Source organism: Sander vitreus, chromosome 16 (assembly GCF_031162955.1).
Source record: "Sander vitreus isolate 19-12246 chromosome 16, sanVit1, whole genome shotgun sequence".
NCBI lineage: Eukaryota > Metazoa > Chordata > Actinopteri > Perciformes > Percidae > Sander > Sander vitreus.
The window spans coordinates 2,390,515-2,402,594 of record NC_135870.1 but is presented as its reverse complement, the minus strand read 5'-3'; the positions used below and the strand labels follow the sequence as shown (position 1 = coordinate 2,402,594).

At 42.8% G+C, this 12,080-nt stretch overlaps 1 protein-coding gene and 1 pseudogene across 1 annotated transcript; one reads left to right on the top strand and one right to left on the bottom strand.

Moving 5' to 3' along the window:
- Window positions 1-2,327: 2,327 nt before the first annotated feature.
- On the top strand, window positions 2,328-6,749 carry casp17 (caspase 17, apoptosis-related cysteine peptidase). The gene is made up of 5 exons (XM_078270881.1): window positions 2,328-2,638; window positions 3,524-3,687; window positions 3,921-4,041; window positions 4,135-4,484; window positions 6,139-6,749. The coding sequence occupies exons 1-4, from the start codon at window positions 2,422-2,424 to the stop codon at window positions 4,446-4,448; spliced, it is 816 nt and encodes a 271-aa protein (XP_078127007.1). The 5' UTR covers window positions 2,328-2,421; the 3' UTR covers window positions 4,449-4,484; window positions 6,139-6,749.
- Window positions 6,750-8,085: 1,336 nt separating this feature from the next.
- LOC144531012 (tripartite motif-containing protein 16-like) lies at window positions 8,086-9,900 on the bottom strand (annotated as a pseudogene).
- Window positions 9,901-12,080: the final 2,180 nt, after the last annotated feature.

Here is a 12,080-nt window from a genome sequence, read left to right as displayed (position 1 = left end):
TAAAACGGACAGATTTGTTATTAAAAAAGCAAAACCTAATGATGCAAGTGCATCGACATCCACCACCAGTGCAGAGAGTTCCACCAGTGCAGACAGGTGGCATTGATGATTCTTAATTTCCCACGAAGTTGATTGTGGTTATGTGTCAGTTCAACTTTTCATCTCCAATCCTATCTGTATTTGTGAGAAGTGGCGCTGTCCTGAGTTTAAAGATTATGGAAAGCCAAAACTTTATTATCGAGTCAATAGGCGTGTGTGTTCATGTCGGCCGCTGTCCATTTCCTAAGGTTCTGAAATGCAAACATTTTTTGACTACTTTTATTTATTTTTTTAAAGGGCGTGCGCCCGTAAACACCCACGGAGGAAAACATAAATCGGCGCCTATGCTTATTAATTACTCAACACAGTTTCAGTGTCTGAGTCATGGAAGACGTTTTAAATATAATCACAGCCTGTCAGAAAGTGACAGCTCTGATTACGCAACAGAACTCAGCGACTGTTTGACGAGTTCATCTGAGTTAGATTTGACTAAACTGAGAGACGCCCGGTACTCAAACCTGAAGAGGAAACTTCCTGATGACTGTTGTCTCTGCAGCCTGTGTGACTTGATGGTAACTCCACTTCTCTTGACAGGTTTATGGATGTTCTCACTCTGCAACCTGTATTTAGTGTCTGGGCTTCAGCGTCCTCCCAAAACATGTTTAATCACCGAGGAATACTCTGTGATTATAAAACAGAAAGATACTTTTTCAATTTACTTTGAATCTAAAACTAGAGCTGCAAAGATTAACAGATAAGTCGTCAACTATTAAGTTAATCATCAACTATTTTGATAATCAATGAATCAGTTTGAGTCATTTTTTATTAAAAAAAAGTAAAACTTCTCTAAATTGCAGCTTGTTAAATGTGAATACTTTCTGGTTCCTTCACTCCTCGAGGCTTTTTTCTGCATTTCGATGCTTTTTTAAAACCGCTTTTGACGCATTCAAGGCTTTTGTTGATGCTTTTTGATACATTTTCAATGTTTTTCTCCGGTGTTTTTTAATTAAAGATTTTTTTACGCCAGCTTTGGACGTTCGTGTTCGACGTTCGTGTTCGACAAAGTTAGTTATTGCCAATGACAACGTCTATATTTTATTAATTAATAATAATTAATTAATTATTATATTCACGTATAAACGTATGATCAGTAAAGTAACTACCTACGACAGCAGTCAGATAAATGTACTACTGTAAAAAGTACAGTAACAAAAATATAAATATACGCAGTTACGGCAATCATGCTAATGAATACAATTATGTTTTCATCAGATGTCTTAGTTACAACACGATGGAGCTAGCAAAGCAGTTTTGTGTTTATATGTGCGAGCGGGATTTATGGAGTTTGGGAAATCCCACGGTCTCTAAAGCTACAGTTAAGCTGACTAAATAGGGAGAGACCCATCTGCTAGCGATAGGGGCCAAGACTGAGAGAGCTACAAGCCACTTTCAAACGTTGCTGTTCTCATGAATCCAAACGTTTGGTGACCCTCCCCCCCTAGACTAAATGGATGACCCTCCCCTCAACAAAGAATAAAAAGACATGACCCTCCCCTATTTTCTTCCGGTGGTCCAATCCATGAATACTGAACGGTCCCTTAATGAGCATTGTTTGAGCTGAACAACTACTTCTGTTATTGCTGTGCACATGACAGATACTGAACCTTGAACCTTAGGGAACACAGCAATAAAAAAGTTGCAATATAAAAATAAAGACTTTTATTGTGTTGACTCAAAGCTCCAACACACTTCCTGTTTCAGCCGAATCACTTCTTTAATTTAGATTCAGAGTCAGATTAGTTTAAAGTCAAACATGTTAAACATGAGGGAACACAGTTTGGTACCCAGGCCCAGCACCGTTCACAAGAAACATGTGCAGTGTTTCAGTTTAAACAGACCCTCTAAATAATAAATAAAAGCTATAATAAATAGTTAAGCTATAATAAATAATAGAGAAGCATGTTAAGAGTCTGTGACTGTTGTTGTTGTTGCTGAGTCATCTGGAGAAACACACCTGAGGGAGATGTGCAGAGAGATTGAACAGTGTCATTTCCCAGCACAGAAGAAAAGAATGAAGTTACATAACGCTGCGAGACGTAAACGCACGTGATCCTTTAACATGTAACAGCCTGCAGAGGGAAGTCCATATACGGTCCGACAGGTGTGTCTGCAGGTTCACAGCTGTGCTGGGAGGGTTTGATCTGCAGAGACAGAGACACGCAGAGACACAGAGAGAGACAGAGACACAGACATACAGAGACAGAGAGAGAGAGACACACAGAGACACACAGAGACAGAGACACACAGAGACACGTCTGTCAGAGACACACATAACAAACACACAGAGACTTTGTCTTTCACCCAGCGAGCAGCAGAAGAAGGATGCAGCGGTGGAGAGGCCGGGTGGATGACAGCGGGGAGTGTAACCGGGCAGTGCTGGTGTCTGTGGCCCAGTTTGTCCCCGGTGTGAGTCTGGGGAGCAGGCCTGGAGCCGACGAGGACACCAAGACTCTCCACCGCACACTCAGCAAGCTGGGCTTCAAGGTGGACATCCACAGCGACCTGAGCGGGGACGAGATCTACCAGCTGTTTCTGGAAGGTAACACACAGCAACAGCATCAAGAATGTCAGACTTAGAAACAGAAAAACATGATAACGTTTGAAAGGTAACACAGCATGAATAATGCCTGGATACAAACTCAGAACATGCAGGGGATTATTAAAACCCTCTGAGGTCTACGGGCAGTTTCCAGGTTTTTACACATCTTCTTAAATTCTCCTTTTTAGGGTATTTGCATATAACTGATCTAATATTGCTTTTTGAGTAGAGGGACATGTATTAAACAGCCTGGGTAACACACAGCAGGAATCCTGTTTAATGTTTGATCTGTATTTATTGTGTCAGCTGCTGTCAGCCGGCTCAGAGTTTCTAAACGTGTCGTAAAGATAAACGGACTAACTAACGCTGTTAGCTTCGTAGCATTCAGCATTATTATTCCACGTCAGACTTCTTTTGAAGAACTGTGTTTGCTCTATACTGACATTGTGTCTTTGTCTCTACATGGTAAGACAGATTGTGTGTTTGCTTCTCTGTGTGCAGCGTCAGCGGAGACACCCAGATATCAAACAGACTGAAGGTCCACGGAGAGATTAGAGCTGCTTATCACTGACACATCAAACTGTACACGCACACGCTGACATTATTATTGGTCACGAGATCCAAATCTGAAAGTCATAAAACATTTACCTGATGGACTGTAGGGCAAACTGTCTGAGCGTGTATGTATGGGTGTGTATGTATGTGTGTGTGTGTGTCATGTATAAAGAACATAATGTCATACTATATAAAGAATAAAGGACAAAACATTGTTTCGAGTATTAAGAAGAGATTAAAAAGGAAAAGATTGAACATTTCTGGACTAAATGTCAGAATACTTTGAGAATAAAAGTCTGTGTGTGTGTGTGTGTGTGTGTGCGTGTGCAGAGAGCCGGCGGCCTGTGAAGGACTGTTTTCTGGCCGTCTTGTCGTCTCACGGGGACGAGGGATGCGTGTTCGGGGCTGATGGGAAACCCGTCCAACTGTGTCGTCTCTTTTCATATTTTGACAACGAAAACATGGAGAAGAAGGCCAAAGTGTTCCTCGTACAGGTCAGAGTCTTTACTGACGCGCACGCACACACACACACACACACACACACACATTTTGTTGTTTTCTGTAGTTGTTGTGATATGTCTCATGTTCTCTTGTACGTTAAGGGTTTTTTCTACGTTTACATTTTTGTCGCTTTTTCAACAGCTTTGTGACATTTCTATCTTTGTGTGTGTGTGTGTGTGTGTGTGTGTGTGTGTGTGTGTGTGTGTGTGTGTGTGTGTGTGTGTAGGCGTGTCGGGGAGCTGGTCTGGATGACGGTGTGGAGGTGGATTCAGCTGGTGACAGCAGTGACTTCTCACAGCATCTCTCTGTTCCTGTAGACACAGCTGTGATGTACGCCACACCGCCAGGTAAACACACACACACTTCCTGTCTCACCGCCAGGTAAATACACACACACTTCCTGTCTCACCACCAGGTAAACACCTCTCAATCCCCCTCAGGTTACGGGGCGTTCATGCAGCGATTCGGATCCGTCTTCCTCCAGACGTTCTGCACATTATTAAAGGAGGACGGCAACCGTAACCTGGAGCTGACGCGCCTGATGACCCGCCTCTCCCACCGGGTGGCCTACAGCTTCCAGGCCAAAGGCAGGAAGTACGCTGGGAAGAAAGAGATGCCGTGCCTCGTCACACGCCTGACCAGAGAAGTGTTCCCGTTCGCCGAGCCGGGGAAAGACAGCGGCGCCGCGGGGCCCTCGGCCACCTCGCTGCTCGACACTCAACACGAGTCCACACGCACTCCTTCCATCAGTTAACGGCTGCGGAGTGAACGTGACAGTCATGATCAGCAGGTATGCAGACGGCTGAGACAGACGAGATAAACCTGTTGGGAATTTCATCACGCTGTCTGACTTCCTGCAGAAAATCCAAACGTGTCGTCACGGAAATTTTCTGCTGAGATATTTTTCACATACTTTACATACTCTGGAGGAGATGTCAGATATTTAAATGTAAAACTGTAACTCAAAGAAACTCTAAACCTTCATCAGGTAACAGAGTTTAGGCAAAATGATTAGAGATTTAAGGATGAGGATTTTGCCCGATGAAGGTCTAGTACCAAAACGTGTTTGACCTTTGACCTGCTCGTCCCTCTCCTACTGTCTCACGTAATTGATGTGGAAAGTATTTTTCTGTTCTGTGTTTGTAAAGAACTACTGTAATATTTTAACTGACATCGTAAGGCATTCTTTCCTGTTCATATAGTTTAAGATAAACTATTGGAAAAATTGGAATTTGGTCTCTTTTTCTCTCTGCTGGCAGCAGAGAGAAGATCAAATCTCCGACACAAGCTCCGAAGCCTCGGGACAGGATGCAACATCACAAGTTATTCCACAATCTGTAGCAAACCTGTTATGATCGGCTATGGAACATAAACCCAGAGGTAGAAGTCAGTAACTAATGCAGAGATTCAAGTGAAGTCTACAAAAGGAATGGGTCATGTATTGTCCCACATTCTCAGTCTCATTCTCTGTGTGTGTGTGTGTGTGTGTGTGTGTGTGTGTGTGTGTGTGTGTGTGTTATAAGAATATGAAATACATTACGAGAATGGATCCTGGAGGTAACCGGCTCCATCTAGCCTAGCCTACCTCCAGGATCTGTGCTAAGCTAGGCTAGATGGAGCCGGTTACCTCCAGGATCTGTGCTAAGCTAGGCTAGATGGAGCCGGTTACCTCCAGGATCTGTGCTAAGCTAGGCTAGATGGAGCCGGTTACCTCCAGGATCTGTGCTAAGCTAGGCTAGATGGAGCCGGTTACCTCCAGGATCTGTGCTAAGCTAGGCTAGATGGAGCCGGTTACCTCCAGGATCTTTGCTAGGCTAAGCTAGCGCTGGGGCCGTCAGACAGAGTAACAACACGCACGGAGATGAGAAGGGAATGTATGGACTTATCTAACTCTGGGGGATACGGTGAATAAGCTAAAGTCCCAATGAGTCGGCATGTTCCTTTAAATAAAAAAATGACGCTGCAATGCGGTGAGTGCGCCCAAAGATTGCGAGGCATTTTGTTTTAGAAAAGACAACCACTTATAACTCACAATACGTTTGTTGAATACCGTGAACCGCGGGAGTCTCGAAAAATTGTCACTACCTAACCCACCCAGCAGTGAGAGACAAACGGCTCTGCAGCGCTGCATTCACACAACAACACCAGCACAGCAGAGCAGAGGAGCTGCTCTCGATCCCTCGGGTCATCGGCCCACACACACACACACACACACACACACATGTCTGACAACATAGGGAACGAAACGGGAGCGGAACGGGATTCGGGAGTCTCTCGGGATTTTGCAGGACAGGATTTTTTTGGGGGTGGCAGTCACGTGATCGGGATGTGACGGGAGTATTTTCGTGGGATGGGAGCGACAGTTGATTCCTGTGTCACCCTCTAGTGTGAAAGAGCCCTTAAAACACAGAATTTAACCCTTAAATGACTTCTGTCTATTTCAGTTTACACAACTCAGCAGAGTCTCCAGAAACCCAAAGTCCAGCATAGAGGGGCTGAGTGAATATGGTCTGGACTCTGTGGAGGAGAGTCATGGTTTCAGAGACGCTGTAGAAGGACAGAATACCTGCACTGTGATCCAGGTACACTCCTACTCTGGAGGACCCAGGACCTGAGACGGGAGTTTGGACTTTGTTGTAATAAAATGTATAAATGTTGTTGTTACAATCTAACGCCCAAGATTTGTCATTGAATGACAAATGAATGTCTATCTCTATAGTCTGATAGTTGGATCCAGCCCTACTTCTTACCAGTAAATATATGACACTCATAGGACCCCCAGACCTCCCGGTTAGAATGTGTTGACTTGATTTCTGAATCTGGGGCCTTATTTAGTTCAGTTTTAGCTCTTTGTGTTGAGCAGTCATGTCTCCTGGAAACATCTCCCCGGCTGTAGCTCCCTCTGTAACCAGTAACCTGAACATGACATCAGGTCAGTCTCAGTGAGACACTTCTTAACAGTGTCAGCAGGCTTTGACTTTCTCTCTCTTTCTCCACCACACAATGCACATCTTACTATTCTGATTGCTTAAAAAATAAACTTTTTTTGAGTGATTTTTTTACACGTAGTGGTGTGTTCTTTATACTAGGACAGGTTTTTATACCTCCTTGCTTACAGTGTTGTAATACATGATAATATATTAAACTGTAACATCAGTATCATGGTCTATACTGTGGCTATACACAGCCCTAACGCCGTGGTGATTTAAAATCGGGTACCATATGCCCCTTTTTAACTTTGAGCCCCTACCCAATCACAGGTCTCTGCACGGCTCTGTTGTTCCTCTAATACCTGGAACATTCCCATCATATAAGCTTCTTTTTGCAATGAAAATGTTCACTGCTCCAGTAAATAGGACGGACCTTAGATACGACCAAGCAACGGGAGAGGGAGCGAGTGAACAACGATGGTCACTTCAGAGGGGAATATCACCCATAATGCTTTGCAGTTATGCCCTTGTGGCCTTTGGCAATGTATGCTATTACGTAATATTAAGGGCTGTGGGGAAGAGGAACAACTTATGAAACACTGTTAGTTTTAGTGTAATATTTATTGACTCAGTGCAGAGAGGAAATGTTGGCTGTAAAAAGTGATAGAAAACTCTGCTCATTACTCTGTGACGAAGCAGTTTTAGTGAGGAAAGTTGAAAGGACAGAGACTGACTGACTCTAAAGCTTCAGTTTGTTCACACATCCCATCAGTAAAGTATGTTGAAAGACTCTTGTTCAATGATTTAATTGATTTCACACAATCACTTAGTTTGAACCAGAATCTCAGCTATGTAAAAGCGAAGAATGAGTTATTGATTATGATTATGATAACAACATTTGGTCCGCCAAATAAGTAAATGTAAATCTAGATTTCTTTAGAAATAACCCCAAAGAGAACAAAGTGTGTAGGATGAAGGAGGTCTGGTGCTTTCTCTCTTCAGAGCCATGCAGTGGAGGAGAAACTAAATACGCTTTTAGTTTGATTTGATTTCTGGGTCATGCCAAACATTTGGCCCGTCCCACATGGGATTACAAGACACCGCTATTTAACAGACATCTTCCTGTCCCGCAGATACATAACGTGGAGAAATACATGCATAACAAACAACAGCTAATATCTACACATCATCTCGGTAAAGATCTTTTTTAACATATCGTCCTGTTTCAACAATCAAAGGTAAAATAACAGATCTCAACTGAGCACATCGAGAGCTTCTGGGGCTCCCCGAATGGTTTTCTCAACAAACTAAAACATCTCATCACTTCTACAACGTCAATACAAGCAAAAAAAACATCAAACTCATTTACAAAAACGTTTAGAAAAGCAAATAAATGTCGAAAAAAACTGTTGATAAAAGCAAAAAAATAAGAAAGAAAAAGCAACAAAAATGTGTACATGAAAAACGTCAAAAAAATAGAAAGTCACAACAATCAGCTCTCAGCAACAAACATGGAGACTAAATAAGTCAAAGAGTTAAAACACAGAATTTAACCCTTAAATGACTTCTGTCTATTTCAGTTCACACAACTCAGCAGACTCTCCATACCAATAAACCCAAAGATTAAACCTTAGTCCAGCATAGAGGGGCTGAGTGAATGTGGTCTGGACTCTGTGGAGGAGAGTCATGGTTCCAGAGACGCTGTAGAAGGACAGAATACCTGCACTGTGATCCAGGTACACTCCTACTCTGGAGGACCCAGGACCTGAGACGGGAGTTTGGACTTTGTTGGACCAAAATGTATAAATGTTGTTGATACAATATAACGCCCAAGATTTGTCATTTCGTCCAAATCCACATTCATCCGACCTCCCTGCTCTGCTGATATTCTTGTATGCGACTGCTACATCAACTCCTCCTCTCCTCTCCACCTCCCAGTAACAACATCCAGTCAGACTCTCTCTACTCAGGACCTGACACCAGTTAGTGAATCTGTCTGGGTGACTAGAATAAGACTGTTGTAGTATCATGAATGTTGCTTTCCTGTTCCCCTCAGATAATAACAGCCGTGTGTTTACTGTGTTTGGATCCAGTGTGATTTCACGTGAATATTTTAAGAATCCAGCTCTGGTCTTGGGCTCTGGTTGTGGCAGTAAAACGTCCACTTCAGTCCCTGTCAGTGAGACGTTTGTCCACTTCTCTCTCAGGACGTCCTGTAGTTTATCTCTGACTTCTGACACGGCCGCTGTCACGTCCTCAAAGTAGTACAGAGGACAGATATGGATGCTGGATGTAGATTGGCTGAGTGGTGACAGTGAGGGGTAGTTGTGTAGAAACTGGTTGTGATCCTCTGTGTGTGAGAGCTTCTTCAGCTCAGCGTCTTTCCTCTTCAGCTCAGTGATCTCCTGCTCCAGCTTCTCCTGGAGCTCTTTGACTCGACTCACTTCACTTTTCTGCTGGGATCTGACCTGCTGCTTCACATCAGAGCTTCTTTTCTCCAGGAGACGGATCAGCTCAGTGAAGATCTTCTCGCTGTCCTCCACTGCTTTATCAGCAGAGAGATTGATGGCCTCCGCCTGCTGTTGAAGCAGCTTCACATCTTTCTCTCTGTCCTGGATTCTCTGCTGGATGTTTTTTTCGACTCCCCTCGAGCTCTCTCTGCCTCTCAGCTCTCTCTGCTGCAGCTGAGACTGTGTCGTGGCCTTTATGTTCATCCATTAAGCAGAGATAACAGATAAGCTGCTGATCAGTACGGCAGAAAATCTTCATCACCTCATCATGATGAGAGCAGACGTTCTCCTGGAGCTTCTTGGACGGCTCCACCAGCTTGTGTTTCTTAAATGTCTCTGATTCATAATGAGGCTGAAGGTGTTTCTCACAGAAAGAAGCCAGACAGATCAGACAGGACTTGTGTGCTTTGAGTTTTCTCCCGGTGCAGAAATCACAGGCCACATCTTCAGCTCCAGCATAGCAGTGATCAGCAGGAGCAGCTTGGAGTCCAGTCTTCTTCAGCTCCTCCACTAAATCTGCTAACATGGTGTTTTTCAGCAGGACAGGCCTCGGTATGAACGTCTTCCTGCACTGAGGACAGCTGTAGCTGTACTTACGATCCTCTTCATCCCAGTGGCTTTTAATACAGTTCATGCAGTAGCTGTGTCCACAGGGAGTAGTCACCGGATCCTTCAGTAGATCCAGACAGATGGAACAAGAGAAGGTTTCCCGGTCCAGCTGAACTCCTTTCTGCTCCATTTCACCTCTCAGTGACGACGGTCTGACTGTGACTTTACAGTATGTGTGACTGTCTTATCAAGGGTTCCAGGTTCAAGGTTCAGCTTTATTGTTATTATACAACACAGGGAGGGGTTATCAAGCTTATGATTCATGCCAGGATGAGGAGTGGCACCTTGAGTTTGGACTTTGTTTCCTCATTTTAAATGACACCTCAGTTAAAACGTCCTCTACATCAGAAAACATGACATTTCTAGTTGTACAATACTTCTTGGCTCCTCAGGTTTTGTTGATGTCTCCGTACGTCTCTGACTCTTCCTCAAAGTCTCTTAAATGTTCCTTTTACTGGTTTAAAATCAACTGAAAGTTATCAAACTAAACTGTCATAAAACCCTTAATATGCTGTATAATAATCTCACAATCCTAGAATGTGTGTAAAAGGTGTCAGAGATAAGTTCTCTGAACACAGGATGCATAACAAGATGCTATTTTATCCCCTTTGTTATTTTCTCTGAAAACCACTGAGTTTAAAATCCAACACTGACACTTTAACTTCTTACCGTATGCTGATGATGTGACGCTGGTTGGCCGTCTGTGTGAGGGGGACTCTGCCAAAGGTCAAACATATTTTAATCTTTTCTCTGCAGCGGTGGTGTAAGGAGAGTGTGTTTAACACATAAAAGTTATCTTATCTAGCTACACACAAGACTCTCCTGATAAACTTGAACCTTTGACCATCACTGGATCCCCTGTAGAAACTGTCAGGAGTTTCAGATATGTCTTTATACAAAGAACCAGGTAAACATCAATAGCACAAAAACATCAAGTGTAGGGGGTTGAAGCTACCCTAAAAGGTTCCCTGACTGAAGAGAGAGAGCGCCAGTCGACATTAACCCAAAGCAGTGAATCGGAGAAATAAAACATTGTTTTCGCCAATTTATCACTCAAAATGCAGCTGTAGCAAGCAGTTGTCCAACGTTATCCACATTAATATTTAAAAACAACAAATTATATATCCATCTACAAAAAAAAGCTGTTAATGGCTATGAGGATGATACACCATCTGGGGGTGGCAGTAGCTCAGGGTTGGGAACCGGAGAGTCGCTGGTTCAAGTCCCCGTACGGACCAAACACTCAGGGCGCCAGTCCAGCAGTCGCAGTCCTCTCTCTATTTCTCCATTTGTGCATAAATAGGACCTGTGCATGTGTGTATTTCAGGCCTGTGTGTAGTGTGTGTATAACAACATATTGTAAATTGTAATTTCCCCACTGGGGATTAATAATAATAAAAAAGGTATAAAGTATGAAGTAAGTCTTGTCTCATTGGTCTAAACTGACAGCTTTCAGAATGCTGCAGATCACTGCGTTGCAAGAAGCTGCAGGTTTCATCTCGTCCAGAATCTTTGGTCTGAATCTACTGCACACACAGTGAGTGACACACAGTGAAATTGTAAGTTGTTTTTAATGACTTGCTTAACTTTAGCTACGTTTACTTGAGGTAAAGGAAATGGGATATTTTAGTTGGCTATGGAAAACAATAGTCTAGCTAGAGTGAAAGAGTGAAAAACAAGAACTAACCGGTATCTGAAGCTCTCTATTCTTTGCCATTAATACAGCCTACTATCTCTATAGTATTAAAAACAATATCAGTCTCCACAGAATGTTGTCACTGAAAACTCAATTTCATAGTGTCCCTGTTCATGCTATTGTACCAGTATACCCTTCAGTTCATTGACCAGATGGACATTGGATGATATTTTAGGAGAGAGAGAGAGAAGCAGGAGAGTGGCAGGGCTGTTGATTCTGATTGAGGTCAGTAGTGGTCTACAGGTCTAAGGAAATGTGGGCCGTTTGGTTTTCTTCTAACAGGCATTTGTTGCCAGGTAAAGGCACCAAAGCATAGCCTGAACTAAATTATTTCATATTTATTATATATTCTATATTCTGACCAATTTCAATTTCTGCATTCATTTGCTGTAATAAATTAAATTAAAATGTAGATGTTGCCATAATGTAGGCTAGTCTATACATGAGCATATATACCAACAGATGCATACATTAAAATATAATACATTGACAGCAATAATACATACATAGGCTCTATGTATACATAGGCCTACACATAGCCATCGTTACTCCTAATCTTTTATTCCTTCTGCCATCAGATTAATACATTCAGACAATAGCCACTTTAAATAAGATCCTTATCAACAGCTTATATGATAAAT